Source organism: Salvelinus namaycush, chromosome 8 (genome assembly GCF_016432855.1).
Source record: "Salvelinus namaycush isolate Seneca chromosome 8, SaNama_1.0, whole genome shotgun sequence".
Taxonomy (NCBI): Eukaryota; Metazoa; Chordata; class Actinopteri; order Salmoniformes; family Salmonidae; genus Salvelinus; species Salvelinus namaycush.
The window spans coordinates 10,769,725-10,793,438 of NC_052314.1; the positions used below are offsets into that span (position 1 = coordinate 10,769,725).

The 23,714-nt window shown below is 50.3% G+C and overlaps 1 protein-coding gene across 1 annotated transcript in view; it reads left to right on the forward strand.

The window, feature by feature from the left end:
* The window catches only part of LOC120052381 (calcium-dependent secretion activator 2-like), a 245,685-nt gene that overhangs the window by 131,007 nt on the left and 90,964 nt on the right, over window positions 1–23,714 (forward strand). Inside the window, exons 9-12 of the mRNA XM_038999251.1 lie at window positions 3,153–3,219; window positions 4,010–4,118; window positions 4,982–5,191; window positions 13,130–13,266. Of these exons, the coding sequence (XP_038855179.1) occupies window positions 3,153–3,219; window positions 4,010–4,118; window positions 4,982–5,191; window positions 13,130–13,266 (523 nt within the window). The remainder of the gene's footprint in view (window positions 1–3,152; window positions 3,220–4,009; window positions 4,119–4,981; window positions 5,192–13,129; window positions 13,267–23,714) is intronic.

Here is a 23,714-nt window from a genome sequence, read left to right on the forward strand (position 1 = left end):
CGTCTCCCTCCCTCTCCGTCTCTCCCCGTCTCCCTCCCTCTCCGTCTCTCCCCGTCTCCCTCCCTCTCCGTCTCTCCCCGTCTCCCTCCCTCTCCGTCTCTCCCCGTCTCCCTCCCTCTCCGTCTCTCCCCGTCTCCCTCCCTCTCCGTCTCTCCCCGTCTCCCTCCCTCTCCGTCTCTCCCCGTCTCCCTCCCTCTCCGTCTCTCCCCGTCTCCCTCCCTCTCCGTCTCTCCCCGTCTCCCTCCCTCTCCGTCTCTCCCCGTCTCCCTCCCTCTCCGTCTCTCCCCGTCTCCCTCCCTCTCCGTCTCTCCCCGTCTCCCTCCCTCTCCGTCTCTCCCCGTCTCCCTCCCTCTCCGTTTCTCCCCGTCTCCCTCCCTCTCCGTCTCTCCCCGTCTCCCTCTCTCCCCGTCTCTCCCCGTCCCTCCCCGTCTCTCCCCGTCTCCCTCCCTCTCCGTCTCTCCCCATCTCCCCCTCTCCCTCGCTCTCTCTCCCTCTCTCCGTCTCTCCCCATCTCCCCCTCTCTCCGTCTCTCCCCGTCTCCCTCCCTCTCCGTCTCCCTCCGTCTCCCTCCCTCTCCCTCCCTCTCCGTCTCTCCCCGTCTCCCTCCCTCTCTCCGTCTCTCCCCGTCTCCCTCCCTCTCTCCGTCTCTCCCTGTCTCCCTCCCTCTCCGTCTCTCCCTGTCTCCCTCCCTCTCCGTCTCTCCCTGTCTCCCTCCCTCTCCGTCTCTCCCTGTCTCCCTCCCTCTCCGTCTCTCCCTGTCTCCCTCCCTCTCCGTCTCTCCCTGTCTCCCTCCCTCTCCGTCTCTCCCTGTCTCCCTCCCTCTCCGTCTCTCCCTGTCTCCCTCCCTCTCCGTCTCTCCCTGTCTCCCTCCCTCTCCGTCTCTCCCTGTCTCCCTCCCTCTCCGTCTCTCCCTGTCTCCCTCCCTCTCCGTCTCTCCCTGTCTCCCTCCCTCTCCGTCTCTCCCGGTCTCCCTCCCTCTCCGTCTCTCCCGGTCTCCCTCCCTCTCCGTCTCTCCCGGTCTCCCTCCCTCTCCGTCTCTCCCGGTCTCCCTCCCTCTCCGTCTCTCCCGGTCTCCCTCCCTCTCCGTCTCTCTCTCTTTCCATCCTCACTCCTTTGATTCACCAAGTCAGAAAGAGTTAAGGACTCTTGCCTTCCTCTTCTCCCACCCCTCCCCTTCCTCTTCTCCCACCCCTCCCCTTCCTCTTCTCCCACCCCTCCTCTTCTCCCACCCCACCCCTCCCCTTTCTCAGTCCCCCATATTCAGATGCCACTTCTCCTTTTAACTACCTCTCTCGCTCAAACATGGACAGACACCACTATTTTAGGGGTTTGTGTTGGATTACAAATGGTATAAATGGACATAGAAAAAGCTTGTGTATTGGAATTCCCAACAACTAGGTGTAGTTCTAACAGATGTCCACACGGGAGCATTGTTAGTCCAATACTTGAAGTAGCAGGGTAGATGTTGCAGCCTATTTATTTGCTTATTGTACAGTTGAGTTTTTATCAATACCTATTTACTTACTAGCCTACACTTTATTTTGATAAATAAGCTCAAATAATTTCCCTGAAAAGGTTACAAAACTATATTAAACATTTGACACAATTGGGGAACTATTATAAAAAATTAAATACAAATGATAGGACAAATCTAGAAAATGCTTGATTTCCAGAACAGTAGTGTGGCATCAGATGTTCACCATTTTTACTTTAATTTCCTCACTTTTTTTTCTTCAAAACCGTTCTTGATGGAAAAGGCTATTTAGTTGTCTTGTTTGATTTGAACCTTTTTAGAGTAAACTTCAACCACTTTTTACAGTGTGATGTTTTAAGATATTCTGTTTATCACGTTGATTTTCTTTGCCCATCTCATTCAATGGCTCTGATTTGCCCTGGTAAGAGCATGCTTTTCTCAGACAAATTACAGATTAATTCCACTGTGTGTGTTTCCCCCTCACCTATACTCGAAATGCATATAGTTACAAACCAATTTAATTCCGTTGTGTGACTTTGTGACGAGGCCTTTTGAATTAAACTTGGCTGCATTAGAGCAAATTCGATTAATAAAAAAATGGCCTACTTTTTGAAGTAAGCCTAAGGATTCTACGATAATGCCGTAGTTTCGAATAGACTGGGCCTACTAATGTAAACAAACATTTGGCAATAGGAAGTGTATAAGCATCATGCATTGTACCAAAGACTGAAAAGTGTCCTACAGCTGCTTGCTGGTCCACATGTCTGGGGCTGCGGATGGCCCGGTATTGTTGTCAGCTAAATGGGATCATGAGCGGCTGAAAAGTGTTTGAAAACGAACGGAAAATAATTTTCACAAGTGAATGATTACTTCTGCCACATCCTATCCCAACTCCCGGAGAATGCCCCATATTTTCAGACCATATTCACAGCAGATCCCAACCAAGACTGGAGGCCTTTTCTTAAAGGGGCAGCCCCTCTCCTTTTGACAAATTGTCTTCACAATCTATTGATTTCCTCCTTTCACTCTCTCATATCCCACAGTATTTCCCATTGAGTTCCGTGAATAGGCGATTGATTATGGAGCTTCCAGATGTTAGTCATCATTGGCTTTGTGACCATGCTAACGTTTTCCAAGGGAAGATAGACTGGAGGACAATGTTGGCTTGGTTTTCTCATGACCTATTATTATTATCATCCGTTGCATAATGCTTCTACAATTTGGCCGATCACAGTTGGTATTTGCCAGTCATAAAATACCCTGTTGTCACAATATTCATAATGTATTTTCGATAAGAACACGTCGATTATGTTCTCAGTGAATTATAGTTGTCTATATTCTTGGAAATATTTTTTGAAAAGAGCTGCTTAATTTGTATCTTTATAAACAGCCTATATTGGTCACCTTGTAATCACCATTTAATTTGAGTGTTTTAATATGCCTAGTTTAAAGGTATTAAAAGTCACATATTAATCGAGACATCTTGTCATTTTTATATGTAACTTGTTTTTTAAATTTTAAATTTATTATATTGAATTGAATTTATAGTGAATTGAATTTGCTTTGTATTATGATTAGTCAAATCTACGCTATAATCCTAACATTGGTAAATTAATTTGATTTACTGCTTTACAGTAATAAAACATTGTTAAAATTGTTAAAATGTCTGTATTTGTAGGTACCTTTATGCTTTGGGACAGAGAGTTTGGAAACGTTGGAAAAGAAGATATTTGGTTCTTGTCCAGGTATGTTAAATGTCATGATTCATTTGGTTCTTGTCCAGGTATGTTAAATGTCATGATTCATTTGGTTCTTGTCCAGGTATGTTAAATGTCATGATTCATTTGGTTCTTGTCCAGGTATGTTAAATGTCATGATTCATTTGGTTCTTGTCCAGGTATGTTAAATGTCATGATTCATTTGGTTCTTGTCCAGGTATGTTAAATGTCATGATTCATTTGGTTCTTGTCCAGGTATGTTAAATGTCATGATTCATTGACACTTGTTCTATTCAGAAGAATAACATATTTGAAAAAGTCTACTTGCCAAATGTATAGCTTCTAAGTAAATACATGCTTTTTTTCTAGTGGACTAATTGCATTTTCTTGGTACTGCTTCATTTTTCTGTTAAAATGGTATTTTCATAAAACTTTTGCAATCCATTCTCATTGCTTTCGGTCTGGTCTTAAAAGCTGACATTTCTTCTAAAGTGAATTAACTGTTTGTTCTAAGCTGTTATGGCACTTCAATCTGTTCTGTTTTTGCTGCATGTTGTTGTAGCTTTAATTGACAGACAGAAGAAAGTTTCCGTTTTGAAATCTTGAAGCAACGCATATTGATCATTGACATAATTAGGCAGCGATCTATAAACGGGAGACCAAAAAACTGTGGTGGAATGAAATGCAACGATATATTTTGGACATTACAACCTCTTTAACTATCTCAACTGATTCCCATATTTAAAAAACATAGTGTGATATATATTTTTTTATGATTCCATTTTATACAGAATGTGTGAACCCTTAACTGTTGCAGGTCAGCCAATACACCTTTGCAATGTGCAGCTACAGAGAGAAGAAGTCTGAGCCCCATGAACTGATGCAGCTAGAAGGCTACACTGTGGACTACTCCGACCCCCAGCCTGGTGCGCACAAACGAACAAAAACACACACTTCTTATGTTATGTCCATCTCCCCACATATGTCTCTGTCTCTCTGTCTCTCTGTCTCTGTCTCTCTGTCTATCTCTCTGTCTGTCTGTCTGTCTCTCTCTCTGTCTCTCTCTCTGTCTCTCTCTCTGTCTCTCTCTCTGTCTCTCTCTCTCTCTCTGTCTGTCTCTCTGTCTGTCTGTCTGTCTGTCTGTCTGTCTCTCTCTCTGTCTCTCTCTCTGTCTCTCTGTGTCGCTCTGTCTCTCTCTCTCTCTGTCTCTCTCGCTCGCTCGCTCTCTCTCTGTCGCTCTCTCTCTGTCGCTCTCTCTCTGTCGCTCGCTCTCTCTCTCTCTCTGTCGCTCGCTCTCTCTCTGTCTCTATCTCTGTCTCTCTCTCGCTGTCTGTCTTTCTCTGTCTCTGTCGCTCGCTCGCTGTCTCTCTCTCTGTCGCTCGCGCGCTCTCTCTGTCGCTCGCGCGCTCTCTCTGTCGCTCGCGCGCTCTCTCTCTCTCTCTCTGTCGCTCTCTCTCTCTCTGTCGCTCTCTCTCTCTCTGTCGCTCTCTCTCTCTCTGTCGCTCGCTCTCTCTCTGTCGCTCGCTCTCTCTCTGTCGCTCGCTCTCTCTCTGTCGCTCGCTCGCTCGCTCTCTCTCTCTCTGTCGCTCGCTCGCTCTCTCTCTCTCTGTCGCTCGCTCTCTCTCTCTCTGTCACTCGCTCTCTCTCTCTCTGTCGCTCTCTCTCTGTCGCTCTCTCTCTGTCGCTCGCTCTCTGTCGCTCGCTCTCTGTCGCTCTCTCTCTGTCGCTCTCTCTCTTGCTGTCTCTCTGTCACTCTCTCTCTGTCTCCTCTTTTCTTTCTTTCTTTTAGGTCTCCAGGGCGGTCGAGTCTTCTTTAGTGCTGTCAAGGAGGGTGACCTGGTTGTGTTTGCCAGTGATGACGAGCAGGACCGGATGCTGTGGGTTCAGGCCATATACCGCGCCACGGGCCAGTCATACAAACCAGTTCCACCCACCCAGATCCAGAGACAGAACTGCAGAGGAGGGAACCCCCAGCCAGACGCACCAATCTCACTGCTCAGTAGGTTAAACACAATGTATTCCTTTATTCTAGAAAAATAAGATAATATAAGTGGTCATTTGGCTGAAGGTTTTGCCCCAATGGTCTTACGATTAACCCATATTAATATGGTCTTGTGGGAATCAAACCCACAACTGTATGAAGCCAACTGAGACTCACCTTGTGTATCAGCATCACCACAGGTGTGTTTGAAACATTTCTTCTCTTGCATAAATTGTTGACAGAAAGAAAATTAATAAAGGCAATGAGTGATTGAACAAATTCAAACAGATGAATGTCTAACCTACTCAGTTGACTGGAGAGGAGATGAGTCTATGACAAGGTGATGTGTTCAGTGCTGTAGCCAGAGGAGGACATTAATCGACTGAGATACCGCTGGAACACACACACACCAGCCGGGGGCTAATTTAGCACATTAGCATCTGCTTGTCGGGCCATCGAGTGTGTGGCAACATACAGTTTTCTGCCATCAGCCCAAATACAGGTGTGTGTGTGTCAGAATCCTTTTGATCATTACAATGCAGAGACATTTGTGTACATTGTGTGAGGTGGAAGACTGGTATTGTAGCATATGAACTATATATTAGGGCAGTTTGGTGTGTGTTTGTAACCTGTATGAGTACTTCATCACCAGTACTGGGACAGAGTATGGCTTATAGGGGACAATCAGTATCTTCTTGTTAGCATTATACTATGAAATGGCCCTTTAACTGGGAACAGCTCAGGTGTGTGTGTGTGTGTGTGTGTGTGTGTGTGTGTGTGTGTGTGTGTGTGTGTGTGTGTGTGTGTGTGTGTGTGTGTGTGTGTGTGTGTGATGGTGTCACAGAGCTCATATCTTCACACACACCCTGGAGGAATTTTCCTGTAGTGTGATTAAGAGGTTAAACAACGAGCTAATCACACACACACACACACACACACACACACACACACACACACGGCATGGGTTGTTTGCTATTTGGGTGTTTGTTGAAGTCAGTGTTATTCTCAAGAAGATTTGAGCCCATTAGAGAATGCCAGGTTGCTGCAACAGTAACAATATCCTTGCGTTGCCTTCAAAGGCTGCATTTGAGCATTGGTTTCAGTAATTGAGCACTCTAAGGCACAGACTGTAGTAAACATGTTTTTGGTTCGCCGGCCTTCAAGGAATCACTTGTTGTTTGCATGACACAACAGCATTTTAATATGTATAGTCCTACGCTGTTGACCGGGTATGAATGTTGTGTGGAGATGTTATTGGTAGGTATGTATACATTATAAAAAGACATTGCTGTATATTTATTCAGGTAATGTTTTTCTGACCATATATGTACATACAGTCTCTGTATGTAATTTATAATATATAAATTACATACAGAGACTGTTTCTGGTGGAATCTAACTCTTGAAACCCCCTTTTGTTCTAAACAGGAAGGTCGTTTTAGAGAAAGCTGCTCCTGACTTGTAAATCTTTTCCCTTCATGCTTAGCTGAGATGTGACACAGCCGTCACTTTCATCAGGCTGATCTCTGTCAATGTTCTTGTCAGTTTCTGTTTTGAAAAGCAGGGGTTTGACGTTTAGGACTGATGTCCAACCTGTCTGGTAGTTTAAAGCCTCTCTCATATTTTAAATGACAGCCACAACTATTAGGACAGCTGGGACCTCTGAGGAGGTTTCTACGTAAGGTGTGTGTGTGTTTGTCTGTGCATGCATGAGTGTGCCTGTGTGTGGCGGGGAGCGATGCTGATTCTCCGATACCCTGTCTGTCCGCATCTGTCTCTCCCCTCAGCGCCCATGTCCGGCTCGCTCGACCCAGTCCCATCGCTCCGCCTGGTGTACCTGAGATGTTAGCACTCCGCGTCTCTCTCCGCCCGCGTCGATAACCTGTCATCATGGGATCTGCCACCTCACCGGGGCACATGCCACATGGATGTGACTGCTGCTGTGACAACGCTGATGGGGCTGAAAATAGATGGATATGAAGAGATTGAGCGCCAAGCTCTCCCCCTGCAACTCTCCCCGTCCCACATCAAGCTGTTCCCCTGTATCCATATCCTCTTCCCTAGTTCCACACCAAGCTGTTCCGTGTATCCATATCCTCTTCCCTAGTTCCACACCAAGCTGTTCCCCTGTATCTATATCCTCTTCCCTAGTCCCACATCAAGCTGTTCCCCTGTATCCATATCCTCTTCCCTAGTCCCACATCAAGCTGTTCCCCTGTATCCATATCCTCTTCCCTAGTCCCACATCAAGCTGTTCCCCTGTATCCATATCCTCTTCCCTAGTTCCACACCAAGCTGTTCCCCTGTATCCATATCCTCTTCCCTAGTCCCACACCAAGCTGTTCCCCTGTATCCATATCCTCTTCCCTAGTTCCACACCAAGCTGTTCCCCTGTATCCATATCCTCTTCCCTAGTCCCACACCAAGCTGTTCCCCTGTATCCATATCCTCTTCTCTAGTCCCACATCAAGCTGTTCCGTGTATCTATATCCTCTTCCCTAGTCCCACACCAAGCTGTTCCCCTGTATCCATATCCTCTTCCCTAGTCCCACACCAAGCTGTTCCCCTGTATCCATATCCTCTTCTCTAGTCCCACGCCAAGCTGTTCCGTGTATCTATATCCTCTTCTCTAGTCCCACGCCAAGCTGTTCCCCTGTATCCATATCCTCTTCTCTAGTCCCACGCCAAGCTGTTCCCCTGTATCCATATCCTCTTCCCTAGTTCCACACCAAGCTGTTCCCCTGTATCTATATCCTCTTCCCTAGTTCCACACCAAGCTGTTCCCCTGTATCCATATCCTCTTCCCTAGTCCCACACCAAGCTGTTCCCCTGTATCCATATCCTCTTCTCTAGTCCCACATCAAGCTGTTCCGTGTATCTATATCCTCTTCTCTAGTCCCACGCCAAGCTGTTCCCCTGTATCCATATCCTCTTCTCTAGTCCCACACCAAGCTGTTCCCCTGTATCCATATCCTCTTCCCTAGTTCCACACCAAGCTGTTCCCCTGTATCCATATCCTCTTCCCTAGTTCCACACCAAGCTGTTCCGTGTATCTATATCCTCTTCCCTAGTCCCACACCAAGCTGTTCCGTGTATCTATATCCTCTTCCCTAGTCCCACACCAAGCTGTTCCGTGTATCCATATCCTCTTCCCTAGTCCCACACCAAGCTGTTCCGTGTATCTATATCCTCTTCCCTAGTTCCACACCAAGCTGTTCCCCTGTATCCATATCCTCTTCCCTAGTCCCACACCAAGCTGTTCCGTGTATCTATATCCTCTTCCCTAGTCCCACACCAAGCTGTTCCCCTGTATCCATATCCTCTTCCCTAGTTCCACACCAAGCTGTTCCGTGTATCTATATCCTCTTCCCTAGTCCCACACCAAGCTGTTCCCCTGTATCCATATCCTCTTCCCTAGTTCCACACCAAGCTGTTCCCCTGTATCCATATCCTCTTCCCTAGTCCCACACCAAGCTGTTCCGTGTATCCATATCCTCTTCCCTAGTCCCACACCAAGCTGTTCCGTGTATCCATATCCTCTTCCCTAGTTCCACACCAAGCTGTTCCGTGTATCCATATCCTCTTCCCTAGTCCCACACCAAGCTGTTCCGTGTATCCATATCCTCTTCCCTAGTCCCACATCAAGCTGTTCGCCTGTATCCATATCCTCTTCCCTAGTCCCACATCAAGCTGTTCCCCTGTATCCATATCCTCTTCCCTAGTTCCACACCAAGCTGTTCCCCTGTATCCATATCCTCTTCCCTAGTCCCACATCAAGCTGTTCCGTGTATCCATATCCTCTTCCCTAGTCCCACATCAAGCTGTTCCCCTGTATCCATATCCTCTTCCCTAGACCCACACCAAGCTGTTCCCCTGTATCCATATCCTCTTCCCTAGACCCACACCAAGCTGTTCCCCTGTATCCATATCCTCTTCCCTAGTCCCACACCAAGCTGTTCCGTGTATCTATATTATCTTCTCTAGTCCCACACCAAGCTGTTCCGTGTATCCATATCCTCTTCCCTAGTTCCACACCAAGCTGTTCCCCTGTATCCATATCCTCTTCCCTAGTCCCACACCAAGCTGTTCCCCTGTATCCATATCCTCTTCCCTAGTTCCACACCAAGCTGTTCCCCTGTATCTATATCCTCTTCCCTAGTCCCACACCAAGCTGTTCCGTGTATCTATATCCTCTTCCCTAGTCCCACACCAAGCTGTTCCCCTGTATCCATATCCTCTTCCCTAGTCCCACACCAAGCTGTTCCGTGTATCTATATCCTCTTCCCTAGTCCCACACCAAGCTGTTCCCCTGTATCTATATCCTCTTCCCTAGTCCCACACCAAGCTGTTCCCCTGTATCCATATCCTCTTCCCTAGTCCCACACCAAGCTGTTCCCCTGTATCCATATTATCTTCTCTAGTCCCACACCAAGCTGTTCCGTGTATCTATATCATCTTCTCTAGTCCCACACCAAGCTGTTCCGTGTATCTATATCCTCTTCTCTAGTCCCACACCAAGCTGTTCCGTGTATCTATATCATATTCCCTAGTCCCACACCAAGCTGTTCCGTGTATCTATATTATCTTCTCTAGTCCCACACCAAGCTGTTCCCCTGTATCCATATCCTCTTCCCTAGTCCCACACCAAGCTGTTCCCCTGTATCCATATCCTCTTCCCTAGTCCCACATCAAGCTGTTCCGTGTATCCATATCCTCTTCCCTAGTTCCACATCAAGCTGTTCCGTGTATCCATATCCTCTTCCCTAGTTCCACACCAAGCTGTTCCCCTGTATCCATATTATCTTCTCTAGTCCCACACCAAGCTGTTCCGTGTATCTATATCATATTCCCTAGTCCCACACCAAGCTGTTCCGTGTATCTATATTATCTTCTCTAGTCCCACACCAAGCTGTTCCCCTGTATCCATATCCTCTTCCCTAGTCCCACACCAAGCTCTCCCCCTGCAACTCTCCCCGTCCCACATCAAGCTGTTCCCCTGTATCCATATCCTCTTCTCTAGTCCCACACCAAGCTGTTCCGTGTATCTATATCATCTTCCCTAGTCCCACACCAAGCTGTTCCGTGTATCTATATCCTCTTCCCTAGTCCCACACCAAGCTGTTCCGTGTATCTATATCCTCTTCCCTAGTCCCACACCAAGCTGTTCCGTGTATCTATATTATCTTCTCTAGTCCCACACCAAGCTGTTCCCCTGTATCCATATCTTCTCTAGTCCCACACCAAGCTGTTCCGTGTATCTATATCATATTCCCTAGTCCCACACCAAGCTGTTCCGTGTATCTATATTATCTTCTCTAGTCCCACACCAAGCTGTTCCCCTGTATCCATATCCTCTTCCCTAGTCCCACACCAAGCTCTCCCCCTGCAACTCTCCCCGTCCCACATCAAGCTGTTCCCCTGTATCCATATCCTCTTCTCTAGTCCCACACCAAGCTGTTCCGTGTATCTATATCATCTTCCCTAGTCCCACACCAAGCTGTTCCGTGTATCTATATCCTCTTCCCTAGTCCCACACCAAGCTGTTCCGTGTATCTATATCCTCTTCCCTAGTCCCACACCAAGCTGTTCCGTGTATCTATATTATCTTCTCTAGTCCCACACCAAGCTGTTCCCCTGTATCCATATCCTCTTCCCTAGTCCCACATCAAGCTGTTCCGTGTATCCATATCCTCTTCCCTAGTCCCACACCAAGCTGTTCCGTGTATCTATATCCTCTTCCCTAGTCCCACACCAAGCTGTTCCGTGTATCTATATCCTCTTCCCTAGTCCCACACCAAGCTGTTCCGTGTATCTATATTATCTTCTCTAGTCCCACACCAAGCTGTTCCCCTGTATCCATATCCTCTTCCCTAGTCCCACATCAAGCTGTTCCGTGTATCCATATCCTCTTCCCTAGTCCCACACCAAGCTGTTCCGTGTATCTATATTATCTTCTCTAGTCCCACACCAAGCTGTTCCCCTGTATCCATATCCTCTTCCCTAGTCCCACACCAAGCTGTTCCGTGTATCCATATCCTCTTCCCTAGTCCCACACCAAGCTGTTCCGTGTATCTATATCCTCTTCCCTAGTCCCACACCAAGCTGTTCCGTGTATCTATATCCTCTTCCCTAGTCCCACACCAAGCTGTTCCGTGTATCTATATTATCTTCTCTAGTCCCACACCAGGCATAAGGGATGTACTCCTTCAGCTACGATTCATTAACTCCAGAGAGACACAACGGTTGTGCTTTGTAAACACACACAACAAAGTTCGTCTCCCCTTCAACTGGTCTAGCAACATACACTCAACACACATGCCAACATACCCCATACATACACACACACAATACACACACTCTAATAACTGACCTAACTTCAACACCCCCTGTCTAGCCACACACACAGAGACAGACATACACTCTAACACCCCCCCCCCTCCTCATGTACAGATAATAGCTGGAAGTTAAAGATGACACGGATCAATAGGATTTCTCCTAGTGACTGGATAAGTTAACATCACGCCTCCTCCTGCAGCCCCTCAATCAATACTGTCTCTCCCTCTCCGTCTCATCATCATCTTTAATCTATATCCCTTTGTCTCGTTTTCTTTACAATCGTCTCGTTCCACCGCGCCTTTCTCCAAATTACATTAAAGAATGTAAAATGACCTACATCGGAATGAAAGGACAGGAGGACAGAAACAGTGAGGTGAAAAAAGAGTTGATTGTGGGGATTGCACTTCTGCTGCCTTTTTTAGACAAAAGCAACAAGGGAAGAAGAGGGGAAACACAAATGTCAAAGAGAGCGCTTGCGGCCAAAGCACTGGGCTTTTCTCTGTCCGTACAAGAGTGGTGGTCAAGCCAGAAATGGCAGCGTTAATAAAAAGCTAATGCTTGTCTCGGGTGTGAAGCCGCGGGCATCAGAGGCGTGGGGGGGGGTATTTTTCTACAGCCTTGGTCTTTTGTGGGGCCGTGTGTCATGTGAAGAAAAGTCTGTCCCAAATGTATTTCTACAATACGGGAAAAGAGAGTGTTAGGCTTTTCATGGGGGGGGGGGGGGGGGGGGGGCTCGTTCTGCTCAGCACCAGCTATTAACTGGGACGAGTCTAAAAGGACTGGATCTGAACCTGGACACTCCTATTTCTTTCTTTCTTTCATTTTCTGACCTGGCCTCCTTGTATCAGTTGTTTGTGGATGGTATGTGTGTTGTTCTGTTATTTCCTGCTCAAACGATGCTCACTCTCTTCCCTGTCCATTCACTAGCTCTTTGTGTGACATAGAAAATATCCAGGCTTAGAGAAGGACAACGACATGTAGGGCACAAACACGCAACAGATACTGTACACAGGCGCTATATAGGAACAGTCATTGGTCAACGCTTATCCACCACTGACCAAATGACTTGGCTTTGCTCAAGTGGTGCTTTACAAAGACTAACATTGTCAAAGTGTTGTGACAAGACGCTTTACATGCTTGTGTTTGTTTGTGTCACTGTTTTTCCTCACATAGCGTCGCATGTTGCGGGGGTATCTGTCAGTTTCTCGTATTTACAGTTGAAATTTGGAACCTGGATTTCACAGAGTATCTCACACCAATGGAGGTGGGAACTAATAACCATAGCAGCGAAAACTGACGATGCCAATCCAGTCAAATAAGAATTCCCTCCTCTTTTTACACTTCTGTTTCATGGTTGTACTCAAAGGCGTGAATTATGTTCCATCATTCTGTCTACCCGACTTCCACATCAGTGTGTATGTTGTGATTTGGACTGGAGGAGTCTGTCACTCTGTGCTACCAGGTGTTGCAAAGATGCACTTCATTGTTATTATTTTGATTGACGGAGATGAAGGACGGAATGGATTTTTTTGTTCAACTGTTTCTCTATAGCTCTAATACTCATTCGGTCTCTTTGTCTCACCCACTCTCTGTCTGCTTTCTCTCTGTCTCTCTCTCTCAGGTCTGGATCGCTCTCAGAGGCAGGGGGTAGAGGATCTGATCTCTGCGGTGCCCTGTCGTTTCGACCACGCCGCCTTGTTCCCCATGCTGCAGAAACGGACCCTACAGCACCGGATGAATGACTCCTTCTCCTGCCTGGTGAGAGAGAGCGAGAGATTGTCCATTATTGAATGTTTATTTATATGCCAGACATTTCTGAGAAATAATATTGTAGTCCAAGCCAGCGCAAAGAAAGGAGACAGGCTTCCAATTTTGGAGTGGGAGAGAGGCCTCGCAAAGGCTTTATCTTTTAGACTCTGCGTGCAGCAGGAGACTCATGCCTCGGGGGTTTGGGAGCTCTCACACTCAACGAGGGGGGATAAACGGTACTAATCAATACTTGACAAATAAAAACATGACCCCCACAGACCACTGCTGAGCCTATTCAGTGGAGAGGGGCCACAGAGAAGGAGTAAAGGGGGGAGGGTGTGTGGACCTGGCCATATGTACCATAGTGGTCAATTCCCTTTCAAATCCAGGAATTGCGCTAAACCCAGATTTTGAATGTGAAATATAGTAGTGTAAATAGGCCATCCTTCAGATTTAGAATCAGACCCAATCCCTTTATGCACTGAATGTATAACACATTAGGAACACCTACGTAATGTTGAGTTGCCCCCATTTGCCCTCAGAACAGTCTCAATTCGTCAGCGCATGGACTCTACAAGGTGTCGAAAGCGTTATACAGGGATGCTGGTCCATGTTGACTCCAATGCTTCCACAGTTGTGTCCAGTTGGCTTGATGTTCTTTGAGTGGCGGACCATTCTTGATACACACAGGACACTGTTGAGTGTGGAAAACCCAGCAGCATTGCAGTTCTTGACACACTCATACCAGTGTGCCTAACACCTACTACCATACCACGTTCAAAGGCACAAATTATTTGTCTTGCCCATTCACCCTCTGAATGGCAAACATACACAATCCATGTCTCAGTTGTCTCAAGACTTTAAAATCCTTCTTTAACCCGTCTCCTTGCACCTGGATTCAGCTGGTCAGTCTGTCATAGTCCTACTAACGATTCCTCATTCAACTCAGACTAACACAGGATGAGCTCCCTCCACACACTTTATTCATGTGAATGGCTTTGTCAAGGGCTTTGTGTATCAACTTGTAGTCTCCGTTGAAGCCACATTCAGAATGACAAGGCCTTAGGACAGGAACGTCTGTTGAGAAGTAGGGTCAGCCCTTTTGGTGGTAGATCAGATTTGGGTTGTCCAACTTTAGAAAGTCAGATTTCTTGTCGTACTTATGGAGTTTCCCAATGTGAATAGAATCCTGCTGTACATCAACACTTTGATACAGTGGAACAGAGTGGCTGGTATGTATTCTCATCTAACAGCGGATAAACCAATCAGATTCTTGGACTATACCCAGGAACCTGGAGTATACGCACACACACGCAGGTCTTTAGAAAAAAAAGAGTTGGGTGGTCAAGCTTGAAGTGCAGGGTCATGGGATCATATACTGAACACCATTGGTGAACAGTAACTAATTACAACTACTCTCGTTACTGTAATTGAGTAGCTTTTCCGAGTACTTGCACTTTTTTGAGTGTTGCAAGTCAGTAAGTTTACTTCTACTTGCATTAAAGTAACAGTTCTTCTACTTGAGAAAAAATACATTAAATTAACTATTCTTCTACTTGAGATAAAATACATTCAAGTAACAGTGCCTCTACTAAAGTAACAGTACATGAGTAGGATATTTCAGTACTCTTTCCACTCCTGCGGACCTGGACATTATGTGAAGACCAATATTTGGCATGCGTGTTTGTGTTTCCTTGTCTGTGTGTGTTAGTGCAGTGATTCTGAACTGGTGGGTCACGAGCCACATTCAGGTCACGGGACGTTTTGAGTCACTTTATCCCAACCTATATGTACATGTCTACCTCAATTAGCTCGTACCCCTGCACATGGACTCGGTACTGGTACCCCGTGTCTAAAGCCAAGTTATTGTTACTCACTGTGGATTTATTCCTTGTGTTATTATGTTTCTATTATTTCTGTTTCCTCTGTATTGTTGGGACGGGCCGTAAGCATCTCACTGTTAGTCCACACCATTTTGATCAATTTCATGTCTCAAGGTAGAACTCTGGCTACCCGGCAGGCCCAGAGAGCAAATGAAGTGCAGCTATAGGGCTACCGCTGGCCAATCAGCTCAGATCAGTGCAGTGGTGTAAAGTACTTAAGTAGCACTTTAAAGTTTTTTTTTTACTTAAGTCGTTTTTGGGGGTATCTGTACTTGACTTTACTATTTACTATTTATAACTTTTGCTTCACTACATTTATAATGAAAATAATGTACTTTTACTCCATTTTCCCTGACACTAAAAGTACACGTTACATTTTGAATGCTTAGCAAGACAGGAAAATGGTCAAATTCACCCACTTATCAAGGATACGTGGTCATCCCTCTGATCTGGCAGAATCAGTAAACACAAATGTTTGGTTTGTAAGTTATGTCTGAGTGTTGGAGTGTGCCCCTGGCTATCCATAAATTTAAAAAACACATGTTGCCGTCTGGTTTGCTTAATATAAAGAATATGAAATTATATGTACTATTACTTTTAATTTTGATACTTAAGTATATTTAGCAATTACATTTACCTTTTGATACTTAAGTATATTTAAAACCAAATACTTTTACTTAAGTAGTATTCTACTGGGCAACTTTCACTTACTTGAGTCATTTTCTATTAAGGTATCTTTACTTTTACTCAAGTATGAGAATTGGGTTCTTTTTCCACCCCTGGATCAGTGTCTGCACATTCCTCGAGCCATAGACTGTAAAAAGAAGCCTCGAACACACAGCAAAGTTGATACTTCTTCCACTCACGCTACAACCATCACTACAGCTACAATGAATGAGTATAGTAAAGTTTTCCGATAGCTTGCGTTGTTTTAATGATTTATTATTTCTCGCCGCTGCTCCCTCCCCTCAGACTGGCCATCAGATGAAGGCTATCATCACATTTTTTAAGTAATGTTTAAAAAAATTCTGAGCGTTAGATTTCGGTTTGCATTTTGACTCAAAGTGATCTTGACTCAGAAAAGGTTAGTGACCACTGGGTGTACATGGTGGTTCTAATCTAAAGCAAATAAAAAGTTTAAATCTCCCTCCTTCCTATTTGTTTCGCCAAATTTCACACAGCAGACTAAGTTCAGCAGGTTTTTCAAAAAGTGATACGACAACTTGAACTTTAGCGGGTTCCATTTTTCAAGCTTTGATACAGCATTGACCTAGACCAGTCTTAGAAGAGCCCCTGTCACTCAGCCTACAGCAACCATGTTCGTTAGAGAGAGAGAGCTAACGAGGCAGTCGGCTCGTTAATAGCCAATTAAGCGTTCAGCACCAAGGAGTGAGTGGGCCATCTGTTTGTCACAGTGGAACATCTTGTCACATGCTGCCAGGCGGCAGGGCGCTCGGATGTATTCTTTTGTATTATTATATTAGTTCAGAGGTGGAGGGAGGGAGATTCAGAGGTGGAGGGAGGGAGATTCAGAGGTGGAGGGAGGGAGATTCAGAGGTGGAGGGAGGGAGATTCAGAGGTGGAGGGAGGGAGGGGGAGGATTCTGAGAGGGAGGGAGGGGAGAGATTCTGAGAGGAGGAGGGGGAGAGATTCGAGAGGAGGGAGATTGGAGGGAGGGAGGGAGATTCAGGGAGGGAGGGAGGGAGATTCAGGGAGGGAGGGAGGGAGATTCGAGATGGAGGGAGGGAGATTCAGAGGGGAGGGAGGGAGATTCAGAGAGGGAGGGAGGGAGATTCAGAGAGGGAGGGAGGGAGAGTCAGAGAGGGAGGGAGGGAGATTCAGAGAGGGAGGGAGGGAGATGATCAGAGATCGAGAGGGAGGGGATTCAGAGGGAGGAGAGATTCAGAGATAGGGGAGGGAGATTCAGAGATTCAGAGAGGGAGGGAGATTCAGAGATTCAGAGAGGGAGGGAGATTCAGAGATTCAGAGAGGGAGGGAGATTCAGAGATTCAGAGAGGGAGGGAGATTCAGAGAGGGAGGGAGATTCAGAGAGGGAGGGAGGGAGGAGATTCAGAAAGGGAGGGAGGGAGGGAGATTCAGAGAGGGAGGGAGATTCAGAGAGGGAGGGAGATTCAGAGAGGGAGGGAGATTCAGGAGGGAGGGGGAGATCAGAGGAGGGAGGGAGGAGGGTAGGAGAGGGGAGATTCAGAGAGGGAGGGGGGGATTCAGAGGAGGGAGGGAGGAGATGTCAGAGAGGGAGGGAGGGAGATTCAGAGAGGGAGGGAGAGGAAGATTCAGAGAGGGAGGGAGAGGAAGATTCAGAGAGGGAGGGAGAGGAAGATTCAGAGAGAGGGAGGGAGAGGAAGATTCAGAGAGAGGGAGAGAGAGGGAGAGGGAGGAAGATTCAAAGAGGGAGGGAGAGGAAGATTCGGAGAGAGAGAGGGAGGGAGGGAGATTCAGAGAGGGAGGGAGAGGAAGATTCAGAGAGGGAGGGAGAGGAAGATTCAGAGAGAGGGAGAGAGAGGGAGAGGGAGGAAGATTCAAAGAGGGAGGGAGAGGAAGAGGGAGGAAGATTCAAAGAGGGAGGGAGAGGAAGATTCGGAGAGAGAGAGGGAGGGAGGGAAGATCGGAAGAGAGGAGGGAGGGAGGAGATCGGAGGGAGGAGAGGGAGGGAGATTCGGGAGAGAGAGAGAGAGAGGAGGGAGGGAGATTCGGAGAGAGGAGAGGGAGGGGAATTCGGAGAGAGAGAGGGAGGGAGATTCGGAGAGCGAGAGGGAGGGAGATCGGAGAGAGGAGGGGAGGGATTCGGAGAGAGAGAGGGAGGGAGATCGGAGGAGGAGAGAGGGAGGGAGATTCGGAGAGAGAGGGAGGGAGATTCGGAGAGAGAGGGAGGGAGATTCGGAGAGAGAGAGGGAGGGAGATTCGGAGAGAGAGAGGGAGGGAGATTCGGAGAGAGAGAGGGAGGGAGATTCGGAGAGAGAGAGGGAGGGAGATTCGGAGAGAGAGAGGGAGGGAGATTTGGAGAGAGAGAGGGAGGGAGATTGGGAGAGAGAGGGAGGGAGATTTGGAGAGAGAGAGGGAGGGAGATTTGGAGAGAGAGAGGGAGAGGGAGATTGAGAGAGAGAGGGAGGGGAGGAGGAGAGGAGGGAGGGAGATTGGAGAGAGAGAGAGAGGGAGGGAGGGAGTTCGGAGAGAGGAGGGAGGGAGATTCGGAGAGAGAGAGGGGAGGGAGATTCGGAAGAGAGGAGAGGGAGGGAGATCGGGAGAGAGAGAGGGAGGGAGTCGGAGAGAAGGGAGGGAGATTCGGAGAGAGGGAGGGAGCGGAGAGAGGGAGGAGAGATTCGGAGAGGGGAGGGAGAGAGATTCGGAGGAGGGAGGGAGGGAGATTCGGAGAGGGGAGGGAGGGAGTTCAGGGGGGGGGGAGATCAGAGAGAGGGAGGGAGGGAGATCAGAGAGAGGGAAGGAGGGAGATTCAGAGAGAGGGAGGGAGGGAGATTCAGAGGGAGGGAGGGAGGGAGATTAGAGAGAGAGGGAGGGAGGGAGATTCAGAGAGAGGGAGGGAGGGAGATTCAGAGAGAGGGAGGTGGGAGGAGAGATTCAGAGAGAGGGAGGGAGGGAGATTCAGAGGGAGGGAGGAGGGAGATTCGAGAGAGGGAGTGGGAGATCAGAGAGAGGGAGGGAGGGAGATTCAGAGAGAGGGAGGGAGGGGAAGATTCAGAGGGAGGGAGGGAGATTCAGAGGAGGGAGGAGGGAGATTCAGAGAGAGGAGGGAGGGAGATTCAGAGAGAGGAGTGAGGGGAGATTCAGAGGGAGGAGGAGGGAGGGAGATTAGGAGAGGGAGGGAGGGGAAGATTCAGAGGGAGGGGAAGATTCAGAGAGAGGGAGGGAGGGAGATTCAGGAGAGGAGGAGGAGAGTTAGAGAGGGGGAGGGAGATTCAGAGAGAGGGAGGGAGGGGATTCAGAGAGAGGGGTGGGAGGAATTCAGAGGGAGGGGAGGAGGGATTCAGAGAGAGGAGGGAGGGGAAGATTCAGAGGGAGGGAGGGAGATCAGAGAGAGGGAGGGAGGGAGATTCAGAGAGAGGGAGGGAGGAGATCGGAGAGAGGGAGGGAGGGAGATTCGGAGAGAGGGAGGGAGGGAGATTCGGAGAGAGGGAGGGAGATTCGGAGAGAGGGAGGGGGGGATTCGGAGAGAGAGGAGGGGAGGGAGGGAGGGGAGATTCGGAGAGAGGAGGGAGGGAGATTCAGAGAGAGAGGGGAGGGAGGGAGATTCAGAGAGAGAGAGGGGGAGGGAGATTCAGAGAGAGTGGGAGGGAGGAGATTCAGAGAGAGAGAGGGAGGGAGGGAGATTCGGAGAGAGAGAGGGAGGGAGGGGATTCGGGAGAGGAGGGAGGGAGGAGATTCGGAGAGAGAGAGAGGGAGGGAGGGAGATTCAGAGAGAGAGAGGAGGAAGGGAGGGAGAGATTCAGAGAGAGAGAGAGGAGGGAGGGAGATTCAGAGAGAAAGAGAGAGAGGGAGGAGGGGATTCAGAGAGAGAGAGGAGGGAGGGGATTCAGAGAGAGAGAGGGAGGAGGGAGATTCAGAGAGAGAGAGGGAGGGAGGGAGATTTAGAGAGAGGGAGGAGATAGAGAGAGAGGGAGGGAGGGAGGGAGATCGGAAGAGAGGGAGGGAGGGAGATTCGGAGAGAGAGAGGGAGGGAGGGAGGGGGGAGATTCGGAGAGGGGAGAGGGAGGGAGGGAGATTCGGAGAGAGGAGGGAGGGAGATTCGGAGGGAGGGAGGGAGATTCGGCGAGAGGGAGGGAGGGAGATTCGGAGAGAGGGAGGGAGGGAATTCGGAGAGAGGGAGGAGGGAGATTCGGAGAGAGGGAGGGAGGGAGATTCGGAGAGAGAGAGAGGAGGGGGAGATTAGGAGAGGGGAGGGAGGGTTCAGAGAGGAGAGGGAGGGAGGGATTCAGAGAGAAGGAGAGAGGGGGGAGGGAGAAGAATAGAGAGAGAGAGGGAGGGAGGGAGATTCAGAGGAGAGAGGGAGGGAGGGAGATTCAGAGAAGAGAGGGGGAGGGAGATTCAGAGAGAGAGAGGGGGGCGGGAGAGTTCAGAGAGGAGGAGGGAGATTCGGAGAGAGGAGAGAGGGAGGGAGGGAGGGAGATTCGGAGAGGGAGAGGGAGGGAGGGAGATTCGGAGAGAGAGAGGGAGGGAGGGAGGGAGGGAGATTCGGAGAGGGGAGGGAGGGAGATCGGACGAGAGAGAGGGAGGGAGCTTCGGAGGGAGGGAGGCGGATCGCGCGGGAGGGAGGGAGGGAGATTCGGAGAGAGGGAGGGAGGGAGATTCGGAGAGAGAGGAGGAGAGATGGAGAGGGAGAGGGAGATTCGGAGAGAGAGAGAGAGGGAGGGAGGGAGAGATTCGGAGAGAGAGCGAGGGAGGGAGGGAGATTCGGAGAGGGGAGGGAGGGAGATTCGGAGCGAGAGGGAGGGGGGAGATTCGGGGAGGGAGGGAGGGAGATTGGGGAGAGAGAGGGAGGGAGGGAGATTCGGAGAGAGAAGGGAGATTCAGAGAGAGGGAGGGGGGGAGATTCGAGAGTATAGGGAGGGAGGGAGATTCGGAGAGAGAGGGAGAGGGGGAGATTCGGAGAGAGAGAGAGAGAGGGAGGGAGAGGGGGAGATTCAGAGAGAGGAGAGGGGGAGGGAGATTCGGGAGAGAGAGGGAGATCAGAGAGAGGGAGGGAGGGAGGATTCGGAGAGATAGGGAGGGAGGAGATTCGGAGGAGGAGAGAGGGGGGAGGGAGAGGGGGAGGGGAGATTCGGAGAGGGAGGGAGGGAGAGGGGGAGATTCGGAGAGAGAGGGAGAGAGGAGGGGGAGTTCGGAGAGAGAGAAGAGAGGGGGGGAGAGGGAGAGGAGATTCGGAGGGATAGATTCGGAGAGAGAGAGGCAGGAGATTCGGAGAGAGAGGCAGGGAGATTCGGAGAGAGAGGGAAATCTGGGAGAGAGAGAGGCAGGGAGATTCAGAGAGAGGGGGGAGGGGGGAGGGAGATTCGGAGGGAGGGAGGGAGATTCGGAGAGGAGAGAGATAGGAGGGAGGGAGATTCGCGGAGAGAGAGCGGGAGGGAGGGGATTCGGAGAGAGAGCGGGAGGGGAGGGAGATTCGGAGAGAGAGAGGGGAGGGAGGGAGATTCGGAGAGAGGGAGGGAGGGAGATTCGGAGAGAGGGAGGGAGGGAGAGTAGAGAGCGGGAGGGAGGGAGTCGGGAGAGTTAGGGAGGGAGGGAGATTCGGAGGAGGAGAGGGAGGGGAGATTCGGAGAGGAGGGAGAGGGGGAGATTCGGAGAGAGAGGAGAGAGAGAGGGAGGGAGAGGGGGAGATTCAGAGAGAGAGGGGGGGAGATTCAGAGAGAGGGAGGGAGATGTGAGGGAGATTAGGAGAGAGAGAGGCACGAGGAGGGGGGGGGAAGGAACGAGAGAGAGGGGGGGGGAACGACGAGAGAGAGGGGATAGGGGGAACGAACGAGAGAGAGGGGGGGGAACGAACGAGAGAGAGGGAGATAGGTGGGGAACGAACGAGAGAGAGGGAGATAGGTGGGGAACGAACGAGAGAGAGGGAGATAGGTGGGGAACGAACGAGGAGAGAGGGAGATAGGTGGGGAACAACGAGAGAGAGGGAGATAGGTGGGGGGATACGAACGAGAGAGAGGGGGAGGGAACGAACGAGAGAGAGGGGGGGGAACGAACGAGAGAGAGGGGGGGGGGGAACGAAACGAGAGAGAGGGGGGGGAACGAACGAGAGAGAGGGGGGGGAACGAACGAGAGAGAGGGGTGGGACGAGAACGAGAGATAGGGGGGGGGGGAACGACGAGAGAGAGGAGTAGGGGGGGGAACGAACGAGAGAGAGGGGAGATAGGGGGGGGGGGACGAACGAGAGGGGAGATGAGAGGGGGGCGGGGGGGTAAGAAGAGCGAGAGGGAGATAGGGGGGGGGGGACGAACGAGAGAGAGGGAGATAGGGGGGGGGGAACGACGAGAGAGAGGGAGATAGGGGGGGGGGGAACGAACGAGAGAGAGGGAGATAGGATAGGGGGGGGGAACGAACGAGAGAGAGGGAGATGGGGGGGGGGGGGCGAACGAGGAGAGAGGGAGATAGGGGGGGGGGGGAACGGAACGATGAGAGAGGGAGATAGGGGGGGGGAACGAGAGAGGAGATAGGGGGGGGACGACGAACGAGAGAGAGGGAGATAAGGGGGGGCGAACGAACGAGAGAGAGGGAGATAGGGGGGGGGGGGGGACGAACGAGGAGAGGGGAGATAGGGGGGGGGACGAACGAGAGAGAGGGAGATAGGGGGGGGGTAGAACGAGAGAGAGGGAGATAGGGGGGGGGGGAACGAACGAGAGAGAGGGAGAAGGGGGGGGACGAACGAACGAGAGAGAGGGAGATAGGGGGGGGGACGAAACGAACGAGAGAGAGGGAGATAGGGGGGGGACGAACGAACGAGAGAGAGGGAGATAGGGGGGGGGAACGAACGAGAGAGAGAGGTTGGGATGGGGGGACTATCGAGAGAGAGCGGGAGGAACGAATGAATGAAAGGGAGAGGGGGGGGAACGAACGAGAGAGGAGGGGGGGGAACGAACGGAGGGGGGGGGGAAGGAACGAACGAGAGAGAGGGGGGGAAACGAACGAGAGGAGGGGGGGAACGAACGAGAGAGGGGGGGGGAACGAACGAGAGAGGGGGGGGGAACGAAACGAGGAGAGGGGGGGGGGGGGGGAACGACGAGAGAGGGGGGGGAACGAACGAGAGATAGGGGGGGGAGAACGAACGAGGAGAGAGGGAGATAGGGTGGGGACGAACGAGAGGAGAAGAGGGGAAGGGGGGGGAAACGAACGAGAGAGAGAGGGAGATAGGGTGGGGGAACGAACGAGAGAGAGAGGGAGATAGGGGGGGGAAACGAGACGACGAGAGAGAGGGAGATAGGGGGGGGGGAAAGACGAGAGGAGAGGGAGATAGGGTGGGGGAAACGACGAGAGAGAGGGAGATAGGGGGGGGGAACGAACGAGAGAGAGAGGGAAGATAGGGTGGGGGAACGAACGAGAGAGAGAGGGAGATAGGGTGGGGGAACGAACGAGAGAGAGAGGGAGATAGGGTGGGGGAACGAACGAGAGAGAGGGAGATAGGGGGGGGGGACGAACGAGAGAGGAGGGCGGGGAACGAACGAGAGAGAGGGGGGGGAACGAACGGAGAGAGGGGGGGGGAGGAGGAAACGAACGAGAGAGAGGGAGTAGGGGGGGGGACGAAAGAACGATACGAGGGAGAGGGAGATAGGGGGGGGGAACGAACGAACGAGAGAGAGGGAGTAGGGGGGGGGAACGAACGAACGAGAGAGAGAGGGGAGATAGGGGGGGGGAACGAAACGAACGAGAGAGAGGGAGATAGGGGGGGGAAAGAGAACGAACGAGAGAGAGAGGGAGATAGGGGGGGGGAACGAACGAACGAGAGAGAGGGAGATAGGGGGGGGAACGAACGACCGAGGAGAGAGGGAGATAGGGGGGGAGAGACGAACGAGAGAGAGGGAGATAGAGGGGGGGAACGAACGAACG